Source organism: Mixophyes fleayi, chromosome 5, assembly GCF_038048845.1.
Source record: "Mixophyes fleayi isolate aMixFle1 chromosome 5, aMixFle1.hap1, whole genome shotgun sequence".
Taxonomy (NCBI): Eukaryota; Metazoa; Chordata; class Amphibia; order Anura; family Limnodynastidae; genus Mixophyes; species Mixophyes fleayi.
The window spans coordinates 241,273,681-241,300,446 of NC_134406.1; the positions used below are offsets into that span (position 1 = coordinate 241,273,681).

Genomic DNA, 26,766 nt, shown 5'->3' on the forward strand with positions numbered 1-26,766 from the left:
AGATAACGTGGGAAGTCTCAGATGGCATCTGTACATCACGAAGAACAGAGAGTTCGAGATGGCCTCATGAAAGTGATTATTATGGGAGAATTCTGCCCAAGGGAGAAATTCGACCCAGTCCCTCTGATTAGCAGACACATACATCCGCAAATATTTCTCGAATTCCTGGTTGATTCTCTCGGGTAGGCCATTGGATAGAGGATGGTAGGCGGATGAAAAATCGAGTTTAATTCCCAATTTGTCACAAAAAGCTCTCCAAAACTTAGAGACAAATTGTGTACCACGGTCAGATACAATGTGAAGAGGACAACCATGCAATTGAAAAACTTCTTTGATAAATAAATACGCGAACATAGAAGATGATTGAAGACGTTTGAGAGGGTCAAAATAAGCGGCCCTGGAGAAACGGTCGGTGATGACCTATATAACTGTATATGGTTTAGAAGAATGAAGTCCGTAATAAAGTTCATGGATGTTATGGTTGGCTTATGTGAAATTGATCCCTAGGCTCAGCTGGACATTGCTTAGCCCACCAACAGGCGCGGAGTCTAACAGGCCGGTGGTTTTCACCAAGAACCCCCGCAAGGAGGTATGGACTTTGCGGCACCAAACCTGCAGGTCGCGGTCCTGTGAGTGGGTGTACAGCAGAACGGTGTGGAGGAGCCAGGTGACACGGGCAGCTACAGATAAGGCACAAGGAGAGTAGATGTCCTGTGGTGCAACCAGGAGAAACAGAGGCTGTCACAAGGGTGATAGGTAGAGGTACTGGAGCAGCTGGAGTATAGCTCTGGAATTGTGCAGACCACACGAGGAAGTGGAGATAACTGAGGAATCAGGCGATGAGTCACCGAGGCAGTTGCGGTCCACAGTGGTAGCGGTCAGAGAACTGGGGCTGTCACAATGAAGTACAGGAGATGTGATATAATAGTACTGGAGCAGCAATAGTTCAATACAGCAGGAGACTGAGAGCAACTGAAGTGGCCGAGGTAACTCGTAGCAACAATAGATGAGACACAGTAGTAGTAGTGGCTCTGAGTGATAGCGGTGAGAGAATGGAAGCTGTCGCGATGTAGTACAGTTGAGATGGTAAATAGCATTACTGGAACAGCAGGAGTTCAATACAGCCAGAGACTGAGAGCAGACTGCAGCATCAGGGGTGACTCGTTGTAACAGCTGATGAGTTACAATAGTAGTAGCAGCTCTGGGTGGTAGCGATAAGAGAACTGGAACTGTCACGATGAAGTACACTGAAGATGGTAGTAGTGGTACTGGAGCAGCGATAGTTCAACTCAGGCAATGACAGAGAGCAGACTGAAGTAGCGGAGGTAACCCATGGTAACAGCTGATGAGTTACAATAGTAGTAGCAGCTCTGAATGGTAGCGATGAGAGAACTGGAACTGTCACCATGAAGTACACTGAAGATGGTAGTAGTGGTACTGGAGCAGCGATAGTTCAACTCAGGCAGAGACTGAGAGCAGACTGAAGTAGCGGAGGTAACCCGTGGTAACAGCTGATGAGTTACAATAGTGGTAGCAGCTCTGAGTGGTAGCGATGAGAGAACCTGAGCTGTCACGATGAAGTACACTGGAGATGGTAGAAGAGTACTGGATCAGCAATGGTTCAACACAGGCAGGTTATTATATCTAATTGGCTGGTGTTCCACTCCCAAGTACCCTGAGTGAATCCCCAATTTGTGCATATTTGACTCTTTCAACTAATAATCACTAAAGATGGATGCAGCCATCAGTTAAAACTCCAGAGCAAGGATATGACTTCCTCAAATGCTTTGGTATAATGTAAGAACACCCGACTCTTCGTCATAGTCAAGACCCCAGGATCCAGCTCCAGAGTGGTGAACAGCATGAAACACCGCTATTCTTCTTGCAGAACAGTAACTATGAGGTCTAAGTTGGAGAGACCCTAGACAGTAACTATGACTTTTGTTTATATGATTAACTAATTTTTTTGTTCTCTACAGGCTCTGCCAGATATCTTGTGAGCCGTAGGTAGAATTGAAAACTCTCTTCCAGTTTCACAGGATAAGGGCACTATGGCCTGGAGACATCTTTCCATTTATTACACTGTTATATTGTTGCAATGGTTATTTGTTTACATATTTAATATGTTGGATTCTACCTCACTGGTATCCTCTTCCGATACACTCAATTTTGATATCACATTTCCCGTGATTCACGACTCACCTCAGATACTTCGTAGGCACACCATGTCACTCCACAGGTTTCCTCCCCGGCAAGGAGAGTGCATTATACTAGAGGATTAATTTAACCAGACACCATTTAACTTCGCCCCAGTATATGCCCCCAATGTACAGAAGGGTACCTTCTATGTTGATTTCTTCCAAAAACTGGATCAGACCCCGAGAGCTATGACCATAATTACATGTGAATTTAACACTAATTTGGACCCAGATATGGACCACTCAACCACTAATTACATATACCCAGAACATAAAAAAGTTACACCAAACTCCTGTGAACTATCAGATTTTGGCCACCATCTTTCTTAATTATATTTTTTTACCTTAAAATACTACTTACTGGAGCCTCGTTTGTTTCTCAGATTACTCATGACAGTAAGTGGACACCAGGATTATATAATAATAATACAAGCAACAAAAGCCAAGGGGTTCACTGCAGAGAGAATCTACTAAACAACCTTACATTAAAGGGGCTATATTCAACATTTCCTTTGGAGTGACGATACGCTGATGAGTCAGATAATCATTCCTCTACCAGTGGAGTAAGGAACAGAGTCTGAAATTTTCCCACTTTTTTCTGGTGCACAAAGTCACAAGATCTGCAGATACTTCAAAAATCCCAGTTTACAGTAAGATTCCAAACCAGCCCAACAAGACCCATAACTCCTAGTAAGAACTGTCTCAACATACAAGATGGCATGGTTTTAGATCTAAAACCAATCTCACCCTTGGCATAAATTCAGTTTAGCCCTTGAAATACTGCACCAATCCTGAAGAGTGTTTTAGCAGAGTGGTCAACTAGCGAGAGAGGGTAGATGACTCAGAGCAATCAGGACTAGTTTTGACTGGACCAATGGGCAAAGACTTTATGAGCATGCTCTGATTATTTCTCCCCTGATCAGTCATGAGGACATGCAACCCACCTGGCAACAATTAAACATTGTATTTGTAACATAAAGCACACATAGGATTATACATTTTTGACATAAGGTATTTAGTATTGGCTGGTTAGAGATGGGATGCAAAGAGGGCTCATTCTTTGCTTAACAGATCTGTCTGGTAGCCTTCTTTCATCACAGGGTGTTCAGGTTGGTAGTGTGGTGTGTTATGTTCATTTTGTCGCTACCAATAAATATTGTTGAATGCGATTATTAAGGTTCCAATGCACAAAGAGATTTAATAGCAAAAGAGAGCAGAATTACAGCAAACCATGATGATGCATTAAAAGGTATAACAAAATACAGGAAAGTATAACCGAATACATTACGCATGCGCCCCTGGGCCCAAGTACTGATTTAGTCTTGAAGTCTGCAGTCAAAAAGGTTTAATACTGGTCAGGGACTTGCTTATATACAGATTGAGTTACCAAAAAAACAGTGTTGATGTCACAATGTACACAAAGTAAACTAAGGTCTTTCTTCATTGGCCCAGAGATTATGATGTTCCAGTAGAATGCTGGTTATAGGTCAGTTCAAAGAATTCCTCTCCAAAGGTAGGGACAGCTCACTCCAACAGCTGAGCACATGTAGTGCCTGAGGGAACCGACCTAATCCAGTTTAAACCAACATAATAACATGTGCTGCCTACAGTATTATAGAGTATCAATCTTATAATAATCATAACTAGTGATCGCAGTGTGCGATCGCTTAGTCGCCAATACCGGATTTCTAATGGTGAAATAAGAATGATATAAGACCAAGCACCATACATTTCTTAGGCCCTGAATCATAAATACCTGTAATGTAAATTTATCTATGCATAAATAACCTAAAGTTTTACTAATAAACTGATGTTGAGTTGGAACTTTATTAAATGTGTACTATTTTCAAATGCAAGTGTAAATGTAAGTGTGTGTTTTGTTTTCCTGTGCGATTGCATTATTAACTGTGGCGTACTAATCACAATTCCAAGGTAAAACAATAGTAATCAATTTAGCCTACTTCATACAATTATTTGACTTCCACAGGTGGTAATACGTTAGGGGTAGAGTAGAGTGGTCATTATCTTTAGTAATTCATGTAGGTGGGAGGAGCTGGGAATGTGGTTTTCATGTGGCTGCCTTCTATGTTAGAGTACCTTGTTTTTTACAGCACTGTCATTCACTAGATTGATGTGAGCTGATTACTCTCAATGTAGTTTCCTGCATTCACCTGACATGTGTGAAGCATGACTGAGCTGTGTGAATGACAAGCTGAAATCTGAGACGTGTTCTGGGAGAGTGGGTGGAGTAGAGAGTGTTACACTGATTCTCTATTGGAAGTAGCCTCAGTGACAGAAAAGTTAATTAATAGCCTATCCCTTTTCTCTCACCAGTTTGTAGCGAGGCATCGTTGCAGGGGGGGATCCGGTCAAATGGAAAACCCCCCTCAAATAGGCAAATCGTATCCACATTTTATCCTATATATAAATGACCCTTTCTATCCATAACTCAAAAAATTGTCTCGAAAATTCCAAAACCTAAAATGTTTTGTTTATCTGTAGAAATCAGTCGCATTTCAAAAAAGCAATTGTGTTTGACATGTGGTATGGGGGAGGTCAATGAAGGACACTATTCACACTAATGCACTCACTTGAAGTGAATGCATGTAAATTGAGCAAGCAGAATTCAAAAGATGACACAATGTTGCAAACGTTTCTGACCAAGCAAGTGCTTGTGGGCATAGGGTCAGTCAGTTTTTTTAATAGCCATTAAAAAAAGTTAATAAAAGCATGATTCTGACACCAGTGAATAAGGCTTTTAAGTGCGCAAACATTAACTGAACAAAATTTAAAGTACAAATGAAATGTTCCCAAACTATTTTCCTTTTGTAACTATGCAAATTTTAAAAATGAGGAAAGGTATTTAAAATGCATATGCTATGATATAACAATGCACAGTATGTTCAGACTTAGAATGAGTTTAGAATGACAGTATAGATAATTACAGAGCTGTTTTCTCCTATCCTTCACTGTCTTCTGAAAGCTACAATTCAACTCCCACAATGTCATTTATTTTTGTAACAGCTCATTTTTTTATTTACTTTACCAATGGTAGAGGGTTTTTTGTTCTGCAAAACTTCTGATTACTGCATGTACCACAATATGAGGAAAACATGTATATGGAAAGTAGATAAACTAATATTTATTTCTATAATTCTGGTAATACATTGTAGGAGTGTTGCCAACATGAAAAGCACCTGGTGTTACCCATACATTTTTTGAAAGTCTAGTTCTACTCAGCATCAGGTCATTTCTCTAGTGGGGTATGAACAAGCAATTGGACCCTTCCCGATACCCCTGGCCAGTGCGTATCAGGGAAATAAGAATAAATTAATTAGTGCCCCTTTCCTAAGAAGGAGAACCCTGTTTCCTAAGAATAAACTTAGTAGTGTCCCCATTCCTAACAGTAAACATCCCAATTCCAAATAATCAAAGAAAAAATGCCCCCATTCCCAAAATTAAAATAAGTAGTGTCCCCATAATGAGTTCAATAATAATAATAATAATAATAATAATAATAATGTGCTTTTAAAAAAAACAATTTTTGACAACTTAAAAATAAAATAGAAAAAGAAGCATCCCTAATAAATACTTTCCTGACATCTTCATCCTGTGTTGTGATGTAATCCAATGGGAAAAGGAAAAAAAATGATCAGATGTGCGCAAATTGAATTAAGATCCGACTGCCCAGATAGTTAGTAGCCTGGCAGGTCATCAGCAGTGGTCTATTACCTTGTCAAGGCGCCCATGTGACACCATTCCAAGAGTCAAACAGATTTGCCTCTCAATGGCAGCACCTGAAAAGATGCAAACGTTTGCATCTTCATATAGATGTTTCAGGATCTGCCTCCGCTTGTACTGCAACATTACCTTAGGATGCTGCTTTGTCCCGGCAGCTCCTGTCTCCTGGACTGTTGTGGACTTTGTATTATTTATATTAGCCTTGCAGTACCTCTGACTCACCAGAGGTGCTGCTATTGTACCCTTGTCTCTTCCCTCACTAGCAAGGGTTAACCTTCTGCTTCTGTTAATTGCTGCACCTGTTCTCTGCCTATTTATGGATACTTCCCACAGCTCACCTTTGCTGGTTACTGATGATGTTGTTGTCATTGTTGTTATTACTCCTGTTTCCTTTGACTACTGCAGGCTGCTGGCTGTCATCCCTGTTCCTGGTTTCATCTCATTCAGCCAGTTCATCTGTACATACCGTATTCTCTGTTTCTTACCTGTTTCCAGCCACACACAGAGATCCGCTGTTCAGTCTCAGGTAAATTTGGTTTGTACCTTTCCTGCTCTATTCTGGACTATGTTTGCTCAATAAACTGTTAATTGTGCACCCTACTCTGGGCTCCATGCCTGTCATTGCAGCCTTAGCACAGAAGTGTGACATTATGACCAGCCCAAAAAACAGCATTGGAGCCGTGTGAAAGATTTCTCCTTCAGATATTAGTTCCTGGGACTCAAACTGCCAATTGTTTCCATTTGTTTTTTCCTGCAATGTGTCTGCTCTACACATCACTGAACTGCCTTTGCTACAGACTTTACAAGCAGATATAATTTTGTTACGCTTTCAGCTGGCTCAGTTTATTGCTTTATCTGCTTCTGAACCAGTGTAAGTGGCACCTCTTAATAGGGCTACTACAAAATTGCAGTTAACCAAGAACTACTGTGTAGCAAACTCCAAGTTCGCAAGTGGTCCACACCTCCATCTGACCGAAGAGGAGCCGTGGCGGAGAAGGTTCAACAAATTATGTCTCTCTTTTGCCAGTAATGTACACTTCTTACAAGATTGTCCACTCCACTGACCACAACAGACTACAGAACTGTCTTCAGTTTGCTTCCCTCCTTATTCCAGATTTGTTTGCACATCACTTCCCATTTCTACATTTCAATCTGTTCTGCTCCCTGGGATGAGGCCTAATCTGCAAGTTTCTGCCACCTGTCGCAAGGTGCTAGATTTTGCCGCCTGTGTGAGGTGCTAGTTTTTGCCGCCTGCTGCAAGGTGCCAGTTTCTGCTACCTGCCCTGAGGTGCCAGATTCTGCCACATGTCCTGAGGTGCCAGTTCCAGGTGCCTATCCTGAGTTGCCTGCCTGAGTTGTCAGTTTCAGCCACCTGATTCGAGGCACCAGCCTGTTCTGAGCTGCCAGCCTCTGTCTCCAGCTCTGAGGCCAGCCTCTGTCTCCAGTTCTGAGGTGACAGCCTCTGGCTTCTCTCCAGAGACATTGCCAGTTCCAGAGGGGGCGCTGCCCTTACAGTTCACTCTACAGGATGCTCTGCCCTTACGGTCCACTCCAGAAGGGACACTGCCCTTACAGTCCGCTCCAGAGAGGACCCTGTCCTTCCACTTCGCTTCAGAGACATTGCGTGTGATTCAGCCCGAGTTGCCACTTAATAAGGGTTCAGTCCAAGTTGTCACTTAGTATGGTTTAGCCCGAGGTGCCACATTGTATGGTTCAGCCCGAGTTGTCACTTAATACGGTTCAGCCCAAGTTGGCACTCAGTGCTGTCCGGTCCGAGTCTTCTCACAGTGCTGTCCAGTCCAAGTGCTGTTCTCTTCACGGGCCGTCTCCTGCCAAGGGTGGGCAACCAGGGCTGTCTCTTGTCAAGGGTTCCCAACCCAGGTCATCTCCTGCCGAGGGTGTCCAGTTTGGGCCTACCTCCAAGTACACCCCCGAGCCATGTCTTGCCAAGGGTGCCCAGTCCAAGCCGTCAACCACCTTTGTTGGGAACCTTTCTCAATTTAGTGCCCTTCTGGGGTTTTGTGCTTCATATTTTCCCTCCGCACCAAACCTTGTCAACCAAAAAAGGCAGGTACTATTCCTGTTATCCAATTTTAGAGGAGAAGCTTTGGAATTGGCAATCCTCTTTATCGAGACTAATCATCCCATCCTGTCGAATTTACAACTCTTTACTGAAGCAGTGATCGGAAAGTTTGTGTCATCTCTTGCAGTGCCAACTTGCGGGTCATCGGTACATTCGGCAATATCATCTATCAACCTGGTCCAGGAATTACAGTTGTGTTCCACCCAATTGGTTCAGGCTTCTATTCTGAGGAAGTGTCTTAAAAAACGAGGGTGACAGAAGAGATGAGGCTCTGCTGGACCTCCACTTTCCTCCGGCATAGTTTCTATTCCTTTTCCGCCCTTGAACGAGGACTCCTCTGTCATACCCTGAATTCTGAACTATGGTTCTGACTATTTTGATTATACCTTCTGATTTAGGCATCTGAAATCCACCCTAAAAGCGGAGGGGGTAATGTCAGGATCTTCCTCAGTCTGTACTCCAGCTTCGCCTTAGGATGCTGCTTTGTCTCGGCAGTACATGTTTCCTGGACTATTTTGGACATTGTATTATCGGAATTATCCTTCCAGTTCCTCTGACTCACAAGAGGTGCTGCTATTGTACCCTTGCCTCTACCCTCGCTAGCAGGGGTTAACCTTCTGCTTCTGGTAATTGATTCACCTGTTCTCTGCCTATTTATGCCTGCTTCCCCACAGCTCATCTTTGTTGGTCATTGATGCTGCTACTACTCCTGTTTCCTTGGACTGTTGCAGGATGCTAGCTGTCATCCCTGTTCCTGGTTTCATCCCCCTCAGCTAGTTCACCTGTACCTGCCGTATTCTGTTTTTTACCTTTTTCCAGCCACACCCAGAGATCGGTTGTTCACTCTCAGCTAAATCTGATTTGTACCTTTCCTGCACTATTCTATACTATGTTTGCTCAATAAACAGTTATGTTTTCATCATACTTCGGGCTCCATAGCTGTCATTTCCAACCTTAGCACAGACATGTCCTGTCATGTGATTCTATTTCACCCAATTGTGGTGACACCCACAACCATCCAAACTATATACCATTCTTAGCATGTTCTGTGAGGGCGAAAACTATATCAGTGTTGACAGCCTGTATGACCATTGCAAGGACAACAGTCACATATTTGCTACTTATGTTGGGTGTAAATAAACAGAACATTAATTATCATTGAACATGTTTTATGTGGAAATAGTAATATAACATTTATTGACCTTAGTATAAAACCTTTCTTTTATTACACATTTACCCTGAATTAATGCACAATTTCAGGTGAAACTTTTTGTGGGCAGAGGGTCTCCAAATACTTTTTATTGCTTTTTGTGATATATTTCATATAAATGTTTAATAACAGTTTGATACCAGAGCCAGAAGTGTGAGATTATATAAAATAAATAAGGTTCTTCCCAAAGGAACACCTAGAACAGAACTCTGAGCAGGTAAGTGTAATCTTCCTTTCATGCTTTCCCTGTAGAGCCAGCAGCGTTCCGTCTATGCACTCAGTCTGGATAAGGGAGCTGAAGGCAGTTCATTGATATGCCTAGAAAAAGTCTGAACAAACTAATGTCATATTACAGACTGATGTATTTTTAACTATAATTGTTTAACACCCATCTGCAAGCAACGACGCTCTTTGACAACAATATATATTGTATTTGTGTATTACAGAGTTGAATATTATACATGAAATAATAGTAATGCTGATTGCTAACTAGATAAATCCACCATGCTATTTTCCATCCTCTGCAGCAGATTGCCATGTTATGTGGGAGGAGCATCACTAACACAACACACAGAAGAGGTCACCTACAAAAATCATAAGGTGAGCACCACAAAACGCCTAGGTTTTTGGTGAGTGTGTTCTTACTGTGCAGGATACTAACATCGGTATTAAAGAAATTGGGGCAACACGGTGGCTAAGTGGTTAGCACTTTCGCTTCACAGCACTGGGGTCATGAGTTCAATTCCCATCCATGGCCTTATCTGTGTGGAGTTTGTATGTTCTCCCTGTGTTTGCGTGGGTTTCCTCCGGGTGCTCCGGTTTCCTCCCACACTCCAAAAAACATACTGGTAGGTTAATTGGCTGCTATCAAAATTGACCCTAGTCTCTCTCTCTGTCTGTGTGTGTGTGTATGTTAGGGAATTTAGACTGAAAGCTCCAATGGGGCAGGGACTGATGTGAGTGAGTTCTCTGTACAGCGCTGCGGAATCAGTGGCGCTATATAAATAAATGGTGATGATGATGATGATGAAATGCCTCAATCTCTCTGTGCCCAAAAAATCCAGAGGAGCATCTTCTCTTTTCATTGCATCACGTACAAAATGCTTAAACGGAGCACTGCATTTTATTTTTATTGATGTAGATTTATAAATCTCCTACTCTCTGTATCCACTCTATGGGAGTCCTAAGCTGCTTCTGATAAAAGCAGCATCCCAGGAACACTGCATAAACAGTTCAGTAAAAAATATTTATCATGATATTTTATTGCAAGGATTTCCCATAACTTTTCAGCAGTGAAAATACAGGAGTCATTGCTAGCCTGTGTGTCTGAAAGTCTATGTAAGAGAACTGCAGGCTAGGGGAGGGGGAAGTAGAGAATTGTGTGTGTGTTGTAGGGGTTGGGGGGGGGGTGACATTTGAGGTAGAGGATCATGGGGCGGAGAAAGAGAGAAAAGCATGGGATAACAGAGAGGTCCTTGGGGGTAGATAAAACAGGGGGAGGACTGAGAATTGTGAGGAGGGAGAGAGCCATGGTGGGGGTCTGGCTCTTACCATCTGTTCCGGGCCCTTGATTTCCGATGGCTGGCGCTGACCTACCCTTTCAGTCACACTTTCCAGTTTTTCTCCTAAATACTGCTCGGTTTACGATGTTGGTTATGAGACTGTGATAACTTGGTGACAGTCTTTATTACAGGTGGGTATATTGTGTGTGTGAAGGTTATTACATGGCTCAGAGTATGTCTGGAAATGCACGTCTCCATCCTCGTAGAACATGGAAGTGCAAAATGGGTCCCGCTAAAGTAGAGGATGAGCATTAATTCGCCAGCTCTGACCGCAAATCCTCCTTGCACCCCTCCACATGGCAAACCCCTGAAAAATTAGAAAAATTCACACATTTATCTCATTAAAATAATATTGTAACGAGATACAGGACATCATAAAATGAGGTGCAGCCCCCAGGACCCCCAGCGCAATTCCTCCCTCTGTCTGTAAAAACGTTTGCCTTCTTACTTCGTAAACCTATGCCCCATGATGGATATCTAGGTGTAATTGCTGTAATTGAGGAGCGCAGGTGACCCAAAGATGCTTTGTGCTTAGTAAATGCCCACCAGAGTACAGTTTGGTAGACTTGTTTTGTAGAAAGGTTCCATGTGAATTGGTTAATTCATACACAGACAGAAGGCCAGTGATGTCCCAATAGTAGAAATGACTGCATTCTCCATTTTTTGGCCTATATTAGATCCCATTATGACACTGTCCTGAAGATTTGAGAAGATCAGGTGTTGATATTAGAGTAGGAAGGTCATGCTTATTAACAGAGATGCAGCATATTGTCAAGATTAACACTGGACATTCTGGATTTGGGGTTCAGTGGTTAACACTTCAATGACCAGATCTATTATCATGGTTTTACCCTGGGTTATTTTCACCTGAAAAATTACTTTTTAATTTCTTAAATGCTGAAAATGTTTTATGTTTTTGGGAACATACAGGGGTTTCTTTTGTGAATTGTATCCTGTTAGCTTTGGCTATCCTTCTAGTCACAGTGTGCACAGTGGCATTTTCTTCTCTCCTGCCGCCTCTCCTTTTCTTTTGTATTACAAAATAAATATCAATCAATAAATGCAGTTTACACAATACACTGGTCGTTGCATGTCCAAAGGCTCTCTGTTATATCTTAGTGTCTTTGGGTACAGACTTTTTAATATTGCACTCACAATGCCAGTCATCATTCTTTCTTGTTTGCAATCCTTTGGGTGTCAGATGGCCATAACTTTCTGCTTTGGCCACATGTAACGATGGCTGAATTGGCCACATAACTGAGTTATTTCTATGCATCTTTAAAAGAGTCAGCCTAGAGCTTAACCCATATTGGACAGACAAGTGTGGATTCCTTTTGTGCACCAAGCAAATACTTCTTTATCTGGAAAAACATTATTTTTTTATAGCTTGCTGAGAGCCTATCACACCTATAGGTTTAGCTGTGTGAACATCAGAGGAGGATAGTCTTCCCTTACAGTCCGCTTCTAAACATCACCAGTCCCAGGTTTTTGGGTGCATATTGTACCTACTTGAATATCGCTACAGAGTGACCTTCAGTGTGGAACTTGACTCAGCTGTGTTTACTGCAAAGAGGGAGAGCATTTGCCAACACGTCACATCTCGGTGAGATTGCTCTAGAGCTTTTTTCATTCTTAGATTATAAAGTTGTTTTTGTTCGTTTCTTAAGTTCCTGTAGACATACATTTTAATTTATGGATAACACGGTTAGCACGGTGGCTAAGTGGTTAGCACTTCTGCGTCACAGCACTGGGGTCATGAGTTCAATTCCCGACCATGTCCTTATCTGTGTGGAGTTTGTATGTTCTCCCCGTGTTTGCGTGGGTTTCCTCCGGGTGCTCTGGTTTCCTCCCACACTACAAATACATACTAGTAGGTTATTTGGCTGCTATCAAAATTGACCCTAGTCTCTCTCTGTCTGTCTGTGTGTGTATGTTAGGGCATTTAGACTGTAAGCTCCATTGGGGCAGGGACTGATGTGAATGAGCTCTCTGTACAGCGCTGTGGAATCAGTGGTGCTATATAAATAGATGATGATGATGTATATATATACCAATAAGTGAACTGGCCACTCACTTCATTGAGCTTTTATCAGCACTAAGACATTGCATCAGAGACTTTATTTATCCATATTGTAGATTGTTATATTTGAGTCTACATATTAATCCTTCAGAGATATGTCTGCCATATTTGGGTTTTATATATAGTGCATTTTATATATAGCGTTAATTATCTGTCTGATACTAAATATTCTTGTTTTCTTATTATATATATTTGATATTGTCAAGTATTTAAATCAATACACATTTTGTGTAATATTAAAAGTATGTTTTTATTATAAGACAGAATCCGCCATATTAATTTAGGTGTATTTAGCTGATTACCTTAGTGCACCTTATTTTTGTGTTTTGTTTCTTGTTTGTATGTCTATCCATGTATATCATTAGGACATATTTGCCAACTCTCCTGGAATGCCCGGGAGACTCCCAAATTCCAGGTAGGTCCCAGGAGAGCTGACAATTCTCCCACATCATGAAGTCTTCATGGTGCGATTCTCTGGAAATCGCATCATTTTGTCCCACCCCCCGTGCTAAAATGACGCATTTGCATCAGTACGTCACAAGGGGCGGGGCCGAAATGACGCGATTCACAGATCCACGCCCCCTCACACCCGCTTCTACACCGAGACTCCCGGAGGCCAATCGTGAAATGTTGGCAACTATGCATTAGGATGATGGGTTAACATTCACGCAGCCCTCAGCATCCTATAGTGAATAACTTCTTGTTATTATTGGGATTAACCATGCTCTGACATGTAAGGAAAGCAAAAACAAAACCCTTCCTGGGGGCCCCATAGCTGCCACACACCCCTACACCCAGAGAGGTTCTGTAGTTGTGTACAGGGTGCAAATCTGCCTGGGGCCTCTTCTCTGCTCTATAAAGCAGAGCAGGGTCTTCTGAGCAGCTCCAGTGCCGTTCCCAGGACCCTACCCAAGCTTTAATGTGGGGTCCAGCTATGCTCTGTTCCACCCTGGCCAGTACAATACACAGACAACACACCACTTTTTTAAGGTTTAATTCTGCTTCAATAATTGCCAACATTTCTGTCTGATCTTCTCTCCAGTACTATTGTATTTAGGTGAAAGATGTCACAGCCAACAATACAAGTTTCTCTACTCATAACACAAAGAGTCCTTTTGTACATGATCCTTTTTTCTATAAATTTGAACTGTACAGAAAACGAAACAATCTTGGACTCTTTTATATCTATTTTTAGAATGATCATTTTGAATCCAATTATATAGCAGACTAAAATGATACATGTTTTGCTTTTTGTAACAGCTGCAGACATAGTTGAACTGCTCTGCTCCACATATTTCTGAAGGACAACGTAAAAATACAAAAACGTTGAAGTTCTATGCGCTATTTTGGGAGGCAATGGCAGCTTGTGCTTTTCACTTTTAAACTAATATATTAATAGATGAACAAAACTATATATATATATATATATATATATATATATATATATTATATATTTTTTGAAATGTAAACTGCATTCGCTTAGCTTAAATTATTTCAGAATATCTTAGATTACTGTGAGAAACATTTAGAAATTGCTCAACAGTTGCTGCCATATTTTTGTGAAAGTTCCTCCCCCATTACATCATTTAATAAACTTCCTTATTAGCAGCAACAGCTTTTATCTAGTTTGCCATCTTGTTTTTGTGAGGGTTATTCACTAATCATGTCTACTTTTGCTTATTTTTTAATTGTGACGTCTGGGGTGCTAAACTGTGGATAAAAGGTTTTTTTTTTTTTTAACATAATACAAATTTAAGGCCCTCCTCTTTCTGCCTTCTTCACTTATAAATGACCCCCTTTCATTTAAATTTCATGCTTTAAGGACTCAACTGGTTAACATGTACATGGGCTTCATATGAATTTAATTTTTTGGTGTTTAGATTACCTTTAAAATTCAACTGAAGCCACAAAACCAAATTTAAAATGCTGTAATGAAAAGTTATCTTCCCCATCGTACAATTTGTTAGCTGTTGGTGGAACATTTCTGTTCTCCATCATGTGTCAGGTACTATATATTGTCATACTGCAATTCATCCTACGTCCAAAGTCACTGAAATATCTATTCAGTTTTAGAATCCTCAAATATATCTGTTGGCGAAACCTCAAGCACCAGTTGCAAATAGCAGGTGATCTTGTCGAAGTACGGGATTTGTATCTTGAAATATACAAAGGGGAAATAGATAAGCACACTGCTTAACATAAATAACAAGGCATAGACATATTGAATTTTTGGAGACTGTACTATAGGTGCCAGTACGAGGAACCCTGAAACCGCGATGACTCCAAAGGCAATAGGAAGAAAGACCTGAAATTGAAAATGACCATAGTGATTATCATAGCAGCAAAACATCTATTCAGTTTAATTTACCATACTAAACAATACAGTGTCTTTCCGTTTCTTTGCAGTGAAGGTGTTTTATGAAGCCATGTACATTAATTATGTACATTTATTAAATATAAAAAATGCATACTGTTGATTATATCTTCTGCTTTCTCATGATGATGTTCTGTCTTTTCAATATATTCAAATAGAGTAGCTTGATTTTTGCCTGTGGTTCCCTGAACCTAATTTCCTTTATAGAGGATCTGTCACTAAGGAAACATTAGGGTACAGTAGTTTTCAAGCCACGGGTTGAAACCCAATATTTGTGTCATCCCCAGAGGACACAGTTGGAACGCCCCACCCCCCACCTCCACCCTGCTGTGCAGGCTTGGCCACGCCCCCGAGGCTGACGAACTAGGGCTTATTTTTGGGGTTGGGCTTATATTATTAGCCCTATGAAAAATCATGCTAGGGCTTATTTTCAGTGTTGGTCTTATTTTCGGGGAAACACGATAATAACAATGAATATCTCCCATATTATCACTCACTGACATGAATGCGGTGCATTAGGTTATTAATGTTCACTTCTATTTGTTCCTGCAATTATACAGCATTAATAGAAATATTTATATTGCATATTCTTAATATAAATTGTGTATTGGCAAAGTCACTACGTCTGATATTGTGGAAGATCGTATAACATTAAACTTTGACTTGTGCAAGTTGAAAATATGCACTGAATAAAAAAATATAAAAATATTTATGATTCAACGACAATATACCAAGTGGAACCGAATGATGGGTTGGACAAACAAAACAAAAAACTGGCCATTGGAGATGGAATCAACCATATATATATATATATATATAAACACACATACAGGGGTGTAGGAACTAGGGGGGCAGAGGGTGCGGTTGCCCCTCTATGATTCTGTTGGGTGGGCATATACTGTGATTTGCCCCCCCCCCCCCCCCCACCCCCCATGAACTTCTCACAAAAGCGAATGGGGGTGAAGTCATGGTATCTATTCTAAACTTGTGAAACTTTTTTAAATAATAGATTTTCTTAGTATAACTACCAAATGTTCCTTAGTATAGATTGCCTAGGTATAGATTTAATACAGATTGATTGATTTGTTTATTTAATAAACTCTAAGGGCTAGATTTACTAAGAATCGTGTTGGTGGCGGTTTGAAACCGCCACCCATCCCCGGCGTTTTAGTGGTTCAAACCGCCGCATTTACTATAGGGCGGTTTGAGGCTTCAATTTAAAATGACTGGCGATGTATGGCGGATTGAAAAAGCTAAACCGCCAGCGGTTTGGATGAAACCGATATCAAAACCGCCATCCAAAAGACAGCACAGGACAGTTTTAATACCTGCTTCAGAATGGCTAGATAGCTTAAACATGCTGTTTGAGCTATTTTGCCATTCAGAACATTAGATAAAGCACCATTAACATTTAAATTATGTTGGCAATCATTATTTATTGATTAATGGGCAAAAGTAATTAAATATTAACTTATGAGGGAATAAAATTGTTTCATTATATTAAGGGGCGCCCCCAGCCCGATCAATGCTGCTGAGCACTGTCACTGTAGTCCTCCATCCCCGGCGCTCAGTAATCTGCTTACTGCGGAGATCTCGCAAGTGAACTCTCGCGAGATCTCCTCAGTAAGGAGCTTACAGCGCGCCGGGGACGGAGGACTACAGTGACAGGTAAGCGATTGGGGGGGGCCCTCACGGGGTACGGGGGGGGAGGCGGGTGGCTCACATTGGGGGCCTCACGGGGGAATGGAGGCGCCCTTAGCCCAGGGCCTCCATTCCCTTAATCCGGCCCTGTATCCACCATTAACAATCAGTTAATAAGATTATATATTCACATTTTCTACATAATATAATGCTATAATAGTGTCCCTTTAAAACAAAAAAAATAAAAATAAATTCTCTCATAAATTAATATTACATTTATTTTGTCCCTTTAGCAATAAATATTGATTTTCCAAATTATTAAAATATCAATGGTGCTTTCTCTTATGTTCTGAATGGCAAAATAGCTCAAACAGCAGCAGTTTGATCAATCTCGCCTATTGCAACCACCTATTTCATTTTGGTCGTTTGGGTGGCTGTTTTGTGGCGGTTTTGAAATCCCCAGCTTAGTAAATCCGGCTGTCTGTATGTTCATCATTGTTAAAATCGGGATGGCGGTTTCTAAAGTGGTGGTTTTGAAAAATGTCATTTCTGTCCGTCTTGACGGCGGTTTGGGCTTTAGTAAATCCGGCGGTTTCAAAACCGCCGGAAAACTAGCCGAAAAGCGGGGGTTTGAGCAAACCGGCCTTTAGTAAATCTAGCCCTAAGTGTTCTGTTCATAAACTTTTAATAAATAACCTGTATTGATGATGAACAACTATTCACTTTACTACCCTGAATTTCGTGTGATGCGTCCAGTAACAAACATGAGATATAGCAATTTAAATTTATAGCACATACCATAACCAGTGAGGCAGTGACTATAGATTTAAAAATACTCCCAATCAAATGAGATTAGGCTTATTTGAAATCTGAATAAAAACTAGGTTGATTACTATGAAAAATCTAAATTTTTAACAATTGAATTTCTCTATATTTCTAACAGCTATTGTACTAATTGGTAGTTATTATTATTAATAATATTTATTTAATAATGTATAAATACATTTTTATAGAAGAATGTATAATGAAAATTGGCCAACCCCTAAAACATTGACAAAAATTAACATAGGATTGTGAGTCTTTGTATATCTACTGTCACTGTTACAAAAAAAAATAGGATTCCGAATGCGTGAAAAAGGGGCTCCAGACCCTAATGTAGTCCTTGGCGTTTTGCCCCACCATGAAAATTTTCGCTCTGTTGGTGATGTCCATGATTCATTGCTATAGTTCTAAATGATGCCAATATCTCATGCCAATGTCAGACATAATGTGACTATCACATCTTTCAACCACCGGGCCTTTTAGCAAACTTTGGGTAGCGCGCCAATGTAGAAGAGCACAGCAGGGGTCTCCAGATGAGGTATATTTGCTAAACTGCGGGTTTGAAAAAGTGGAGATGTTGCCTATAGCAACCAATCAGATTCTAGTTATCATTTATTTAGTACAGTCTACAAAATGACAGCTAGAATCTGATTGGTTGCTAACGGCAACATCTCCACTTTTTCAAACCCGCAGTTTAGTAAATATACCCCTTGGAATATAGCATCTTTGCGTACAAACATTTAAAAAGTAGATTATGCTAAATTGTGAGTATTATTACATTTTCTTAAGGAAAGCAAAAGCAATGACTAATTTGCATGTTCCTGGCAGAAGGTTTAAAAAACTACCAAATACTAAAAAAGCACTAATGTATTAAACATAATTTACAAGTATTATGGGAAAACTCACATATTAAAAAACATAATTTTACATGATTTTAATAGAGGAAAGCAGAAAGCCTGATAAGGAGATTTAGATATAGCAAAGAGCAGTAGTGGTGTGAGGCTGTCCCTAAACTGATGTGATTTTGGTGTGAACTACACCTCTATAGAACATTATAGTTCATACATTCAACTTGTTATTCAGAATCTTTGCAGCGTTCTTTTTTTACATGCATTGGAAAGACTTTGTGATCTATCTTTTATATATACCTCTTTTCTATTCTTCTTGGATATAGCTGTACAATGCTTAACAGATCAGTTTTTTTTCCTAGGCTATAAGGCTACAACATATATAGACATACATGGAGATATAATAGATTTGAGAAATAACGACTTCTGAGACAGAGTACAAAGCAGATATGTCTGGGTTTCATATTCTTAGATCTGTCACATAGCTTTTGTTTGCCAAGTTATTTCTATATTTAACATTTATATACTCGGTGCACTCAGCCTCCTGTGAGTTGTAAAGCCCTTATAACACACAGTATGGGGTTCCTTATCTCATATATTACTAAATGTATAATAGTTATTGGGTTTTGTTTCTTACCTTGTATGGACGATCAAGATCGGGCTCTCTGTAGCGCAGCACAATCAGACTAACACAGGTAAGGCCAACTAACAGCCAGGACGCAAAGCTAAAGTAATTTGTTAATGAAATAAGGTCGGAAGGAAACACAAAAATAGATGCAATAATGGTGGAGATGATCATGGCCGGGGATGGAGTCAAGTGATGTACATGAAGCATCGATATAATGGCTGGTAAATGTCCCACTTTGCTTCCAGCGTAGTTTAATCGCCCCAACATAAACATCCCGCCATTGAGAGAGCCAAATATTGAGACAGCAACTGAAACGGGAATTATCCAGGCCACAGATGGAATCGTTCTATCCGCCCAGGTAACCGACACCGCAGCTGCAAAGACATGATTTCAGAAATTGTCATACGCATGTAACGTAAATTATATTTTACTGATAATATACCAAAAGCACATTCTGTATATCGTGCATTGTCAAAAGAAAATTACATTATGAAAACAACACCACTGTTAGTACGTAAAGCTGTAGCTTGTTGTTATTATTATTATTATTATTATTATCTCTAATAATACTATATTACGTAGTGTTTTTCAAAGGAAATCATTCACTTCTGTCCCTGCCCCACTAAAGCTTACATTCAAAATTCCACATGCAAACACACACACACAAGATTCCATTTCTGTCATAAGCCAATCAGCTAACCAGTATACTTTTGGACTGTGAGAAGAAACCAAAGCCCCTGGAGGAAACCCACATCAACACGCAGACAAGATATAAACTCCACACAGATAGTGCCCTGGTTGGAATTAAACCTATGGGTCCAGCACTGAGACACCAATGCTAACTACTCTCCGCATATTTTTTTTTTTAGAAACTAGTCATATGAAATAATCCTTGTAGGTAACTGTATTTATTTTGCATTAACGTTAATTCCTTCATGACGATAAAAATTATGCTCCTTCGTCACCGGACTAATTCTCTCGTTTTAGTGGTCTAGCAGTTTCTATACAAGCAGATTTGATCCATTTTTTTATTTCGGTACAGGTAGAGATGTTTTAGTAGCATTATGGAATAAAAATATTTTAATCTGTGGGGATTATGTACGGCAAAATGGGCAAAAATGTGGAAAATTTTAATGCACATTTTCTCATGATTCTTCCCATAGTTTCTTTCACACAGATAATACAATCCCGATATTTTCCACAAAGTTTAATCAGCTAATCATCCCAAGTAAAGGGAAACCATGAATGTGTACATTGCTGGCTTTTTGTTGGTTTGTGGCAAAATAACACTAAGATACGTGTACATCCCCCTGTGGGGAAATTACTTTCACAACCTCCCGTGATTGGGTTTAGTACTGTCTGAAAAGAAGGAGGTCCGATCTGAATCCTTACTGAATGCCGCCCTACATGGGACCAGGAGCTTTGTGTTTGCAGCCTGGAGGAAGGGAGGAGTGGGAGGATTGAATTTATCGACAGCATCAGCCAGATAAATAAATACTAGGACTAGTCATGAAGGAAACAAACAATGTTTGACAAAAAACTACTGCAACCAGAGTAATGAAATACAAGTGGGAGGAGCTTATTTTTTGAGTATCTATTGGTAGACAGCCACATCTTACGAACACAATGGGTACTTAATATCTCTGAAAAGTATAGCTATAAATGTGCAAGTTGTGACTACTACTGTAGATCTGAAATATGTTGGGACATATTTTAATACATAGTTACATATATTTCATACTTGCCAACATTTTTTTTTCTTTTTCCGGGAGATGCCGGCTGGGACGTGGGCGTGCAGGGGGCGGGGCTGCGAAATCGCGTCATTTTGGCCCCGCCCCCGTGACAGAATGACGCAAATCGCGTCATTTTACAGTGGGGGCGGGGCTAAACGCCGCGATTCCGGGTGAATCGCGGCGTTTAAACTAGATTTTTCCCCCTTCCTATCAGGGAGATTGCCACACTCGTCCGGGAGACTCTCGCAAAATGCGGGAGTCTCCCGGACAATCCGGGAGAGTTGGCAAGTATGATATATTTGTTGTCTTTTTCTGTAGACCATGCTGTATGCGAATTCCCCAAAAATCAAAATCAGGACACAATAAAGACCCTCCCACGATCCACCCAAAAAAAGGCCAGATTTTACCAACTACACCCAAATGATCACAAAAATGGGGACAGTCTGGCATAAATAAGGACTGTTGGGAAGCATGACTAAATATAAGTGCCTAGAACTTGTGATAAATTGATTCTCTGTAACCAAGGGCAGGTTCCAAACTTTCCAATCATCCTAAAAAGTATATATGGCAGAGAAAATATTCTACTACAGCTGTAGTACAGTATTCTATGAATGAATGATGTCCCCGCAGTGAGTAGTATGCGATGTGGCTGCCTATGCACGGACTGCACCACAATCCCACTGGACCATCAGGCATAGAAAAAAAAAAGTAAAAATGCTAAATAATATTAGTGGTCTGCAGTGTGGGCCCGGGCCCTCTAGTGAGCCCGGGTCCCATACACTAGTTCCACCGTACCCCCATTATGGCAGCCCTGGTCATACTTATTCCCTCCAGAAATATTTTGAAAGCAAGATAATGATTTGTAAGATGACAGCTAAGAATAATGATGTATGCTTATTATGTACTGAACTTGGTATTTAAACAAAAAAAACCTTCTATGTGGGATTTCTGCTATAAAATTCAATAACGCCATTCAAATTTTAATGTTAAATTTGGCAAATTACATTTTATTTAGTATTCATTTTTCATCACATCTAATCCAGAAATGAACACAAGAATTATACATCAGTAGAAAAGATGCTGTGGTCTTAAAAACTAAAATCTGAATCATAAAATAAATGTATTTTGGTTGAATGGGGATAGACAGCATCTCCATAGTCGTTGACTCTGCTCATTGCCAGAAATTAGCTGGATGCCTTTGAAGTCCACAGGAGGTAAACTTATTCCAGACACTAGTGCACACTATGATTCCTCCATCAGTATGGGAGACAGTAATTTGAAAGTGATGCTCCAGCAATTGGAAGAGTCTACTCCATTAAAGATAAGCGATAAACTGGATCAATGCACAGTGACGCAACATCACCCGGGGAATCTACAACAGATCAGCTGCAACTGTATCTATAGAAACTGTTACATGTTGTCGAAGTCAAATAATTGGATGAAAGAAACTATACTGATTAATATTGTTTAACTGTGCGATTGCAATTAGTACGCCACGTGTTATGACGTAATCGCATGATAAATAGCGCACACAGTTACTTACACTTACACATTCACTTGCATATAGTTCTTTTTTTATAATAGTTCCAACCCACAGTTGTTTATGAACAGATGTTATTGAGTTTATCGCTAAATATTATAATGTTATATACACTTTATTGAGATCTAAGGTTCAGGTTACAGGAAACACACATTGTTTGGTATCATTTTAATTCCCTATTTTTTCGCAGATGTCCGGTTCTATCGGCTAAGATATCGCTCCTTGCGTATGCAAGTTATGGATTATAGGGAATAAATGATCAGAATTGTATTGTGTGTGTAATTTAAATAGACCAATTTGAACCAGCTTTCGGTGGGAAGATTAATATGCAGCTGTTGGAGAGCTGACCCCCACCCTTGGAGGGTGTTGTTTGAACTGACCTATGAACTACACTATACTGGACTGTCCTGGAGCCTGAACCTATGGAAACATGGCAAGTCATCTATATTGTATTTACTGTAACACCAAATGCATATATATTGCTCTCTGGAACCAGTCTCTTTGACCACAGACTTTAGAATTGAATGACTGTAAGCTGGATCCAGCAGGGCGCGGAGTAGGTACCAGCTGTACTTATTTATTTAATTGTTATTCTTTTGCTAATAAATCACTTTGTGAGTTGGAACCACACAAATAAAAACAGACAATGATTATTGGTAAACGATAAAATAACTTTAATAATGGGTATGAAGTGAAAGCAAAATTGACATCCTGTCCAAGTTGGACTCTTACCATAAGGCAGATGGTATACAGCGTATAAACAATAAGTGAAGAGCCGGCTTTCACCACTGACGCCCACCCCAGGAAAAGAGCTGTACCGGACTGAGTGTGTACCCCAACGGCCAACGCGTATCAATCATTAAACTCTTTACCAAGGCTAACAGGGCTCTTACCATTTCCTCCTATTTAAACTAAAGTTAACCAATCACTAACTAATTGGATCATGCGCACCTGTCCAGGAGCGCTCATATCTGATTATGTTCTCTGTTCTAACTTCTTAAATAATTGAAACAATAGGAAATATATATAAAACCTATACTACACCTCTGAACTGTTCCTCCGTGATCTAGAGATCACTCTGTAATATTCATAAGGTTTTATAACATTTTCTGTCTAAATACACTCTCTCTTGTGAATCACCAACTGAAGTATAGATCCTTTGTTTGTTCAAAACTGGTACGTTTACCCATAGCAAATCTATTTCAAACCTATACCAAATCTGCTAGGACCCTTCAGCCATATACAGAATACGGCAAACACAGCCTTCTTAGTAATACCAAAATAATATCTATTTACCTCTTGTTGCTACATGTCTTAGTTGGTATAATATATGTCATATTCATGTCAAAATACATACTGTCATTTAACTTATACCGGGCATTATTATGTGTGGCTCTTATAGAATACTCATTCAGATCACCTGGTCACATTCCTATGTGTATCACAGTATATATCCACAGCTTGTACATATTGGCAAATAAAAAACATAATTTATAAAATACAATATACAAAAATCTTAAACCGCCCATAGTGTCTCGATGGTCTCCCATCCAGAAAGCAACCCAGCCAAACTCTGCTTAGCTTCTAAGATCTAACAAGATTGTGTACGCAGCCCCGTCAGATCTTGAAGGCTAAGTAGAGTTTGGCTGGGTTGTTTTCTGGATGGGAGACCACATAGGTACTGTATACAATCTTGTTAGATCTTGGAAGCTAAGCAGAGTTTGGCTGGGTTGTTTTCTGGATAGGAGACCACCTAGTGCAATAAGAAGGAGAAGTTCAATGAAACACTATACATTCCATACTACAGGCTTATGATCCAAGATAATCCTCGTAAGTGTGCACCCCTTAAGGGGGATTTCAGAAATTTTGAGTACCAGTTTGTCAGCAGCCTGTTAACCTACCAGTATGTTATAGAGGGAAGAACATACAAAATCAACACAGATGGTGCCTTGGTCAGAATTAAACTCATGGTCCCAGTGCTCTGATGCTAATTAATCTGCCTTTACACTGACAAGATCTTAATTATAGTTTACACTATACTACGTCTGAGGGCTTCTAAAGGAAACTGAATGAACTTAACTGGAGAACAGAATTGCAGAATCCAGACCTCTAAACTTCCTGGCACATATCTGACAAATGACTTAGCACTGTGAAAGTTCTTTCCGGTTTCATTAACAAAATAGAAATCACAGTACCTGAAGATACAATCTCCTTGGGTGTCAGAACGGTGAGGTATGAGATGTTCACCAGCAAATAGAAGACAATCACTGCAGAAATGGCTGTTATTATACTGCGAGGGATATTCTTGCTTGGGTTCTTTATCTCCTCTGAAAAATAGGAACATAAAAATATTCAATAAAGATATAGTGCAACCCTCGGCATAGACAAATATAGAGGTGACTTATTTATCATATAAGGATGGACAGAAAAAAACGATATAAACACTAAAGCTTTATATTAATGTTCTTATTGCTGTTGCTGATATTTTTAAAAGAAGAATGAACAAAGACATTCCCTCTGAAACCTTAAACTATTGTGTGCTGCTTAGTCTTGCCAATTTCCATACAAGGTGCTGTATTGGAGTAGCAATAGCTGGATAAATTGACTAGGGGTCGGATGTATACTCTGCGCGTCTGCTGTTTTATTCTAGTGTCTGAATTATGATGCTCTAAAATAGACATTTGGGGCCTGATTCATTAAGGATCTTAACTTAAGAAACTTCTTATTTCAGTCTTCTGGACAAAACCATATTACAATGCAAGGAGTGCAAATTAGTATTCTGTTGTGCACATAAGTTAAATACTGACTGTTTTTTCATGTAGCACACAAATACTTGATAGCTTATTTGTACACTGAAATTTAAAATTGATATTTGTGTGCTACATGAAAAAACAGTCATTATTTAAGTTATGTGCAAAACAGAATACTAATTTGCACCCCTTGCATTGTAACATGGTTTTGTCCAGGAGACTGAAATAAGAAGTTTCTTAAGTTAAGATCCTTAATGATTTAGGCCCTTGGTTTTTAGTCAAGCCTCTGCTTTTTTTTAAAAATAATTATGCAAAATGTGAGTCCTGAAACTCAGACATGTCATTTATTTTATTTATCAAACGTCATTTGATAACATGTTTTGTTCATTTTGTTTTTTAAAGTTTGCAGTCTAGTAGAGGATGCTGATTGCTGCTGACATTTCCCCCATAATAAATGTCCTTTGAATGTTTTTTTTTCCAACTAGTCGGACAGCTATTAACTCATTGCAAGAACGTAACTTTCTTGAAATTGTGTCTATAGTAAAGCTAAAATACAAGTTTCTCTATATGAAAATACGACTAATAATATTCCAAAATATACCGGTATTTGACTTTGTACATTCTCACAAGCTTATCATAGCTGAAGACATCTGAGGTAAACATGTAATCATTAGAGGACCATTTTTTCCTTTACAGTAAGCAGGGAACTTGCAGGAATGTCATTGCAGCCAGATTTGTTTTGCAGAAAATGTTTAATAACAGAGAAAAAAAGCAAAATGTCAAACTTCACCCATTATTTTGCATTTAAAAGTAATCCAAGAGTAAGTAGAGGGCAATGCTTGTTGCTAAAGTATGTAGCAGCAAATTATAATGATGAGTGAAACAGGGTGCATAAATAACTTCCCCCACATTGGGCCTGAATCATCAAGACACGTATCAGCTGAATTTGCGTGTATCATACGCAAAATCACTCTGCTCATGCCCAGAACCGGGATTTTCAAACACAGAGCCTAAGCCTAAGTTTTCGGGGAGGGAAAGGGGTGTTTGTTCGTAGTCACTGTACAGTAGGGGCGTGCCAAACTCAAGCGCACACAGCTATTTCCGAATCCAGCTCTCGGCATCACAAAGTTACTTGTTTTTCTACCATATCTCTTGCTCCTGCTACAGAGCTAGTCTAAGTCCTGATCACTAGTGATGACAGTCTCCTATGCATGCTAGAACATGTTAGTAACTGTAAAAATGTATTTTATGTTCAGTAGACATTAAGAGCATCCTAAGAAATATATTTCTTGTTTTATCATTAATGCCTATATTATTAACTGGTGATATTAATTCTATATATTTTTTTTCTGTGCGTTCTTTGGCAAATTTATAATCCATGGAGGTATTGGACGTATCCTTCAGTGTCTTGCGAAGTGGAGCAGAGCAGACCTAAACCCGAATTCATCAGCGCACATATCTTCAGATCAGTTCCTTATTGAATTCAGGAGAACGCAGAGCCGTTTTACGTGCATTTTGAAACTAACCTAAGTTGCGCTCAGTGGGTCTGATTCATT

At 39.8% G+C, this 26,766-nt stretch overlaps 1 protein-coding gene across 2 annotated transcripts in view; it reads right to left on the reverse strand.

Moving 5' to 3' along the window:
• Nucleotides 1-13,851: 13,851 nt before the first annotated feature.
• The window catches only part of LOC142157864 (b(0,+)-type amino acid transporter 1-like), a 53,207-nt gene continuing 40,292 nt past the window's right edge, over nucleotides 13,852-26,766 (reverse strand). For both annotated transcript variants that reach the window (XM_075211392.1, XM_075211393.1), the window contains exons 2-4: nucleotides 24,656-24,787; nucleotides 19,197-19,561; nucleotides 13,852-15,179 (exon numbers count right to left, since the gene is read on the reverse strand). In XM_075211392.1, the coding sequence (XP_075067493.1) occupies nucleotides 14,934-15,179; nucleotides 19,197-19,561; nucleotides 24,656-24,787 (743 nt within the window). In that variant the 3' untranslated portion in view covers nucleotides 13,852-14,933. The remainder of the gene's footprint in view (nucleotides 15,180-19,196; nucleotides 19,562-24,655; nucleotides 24,788-26,766) is intronic.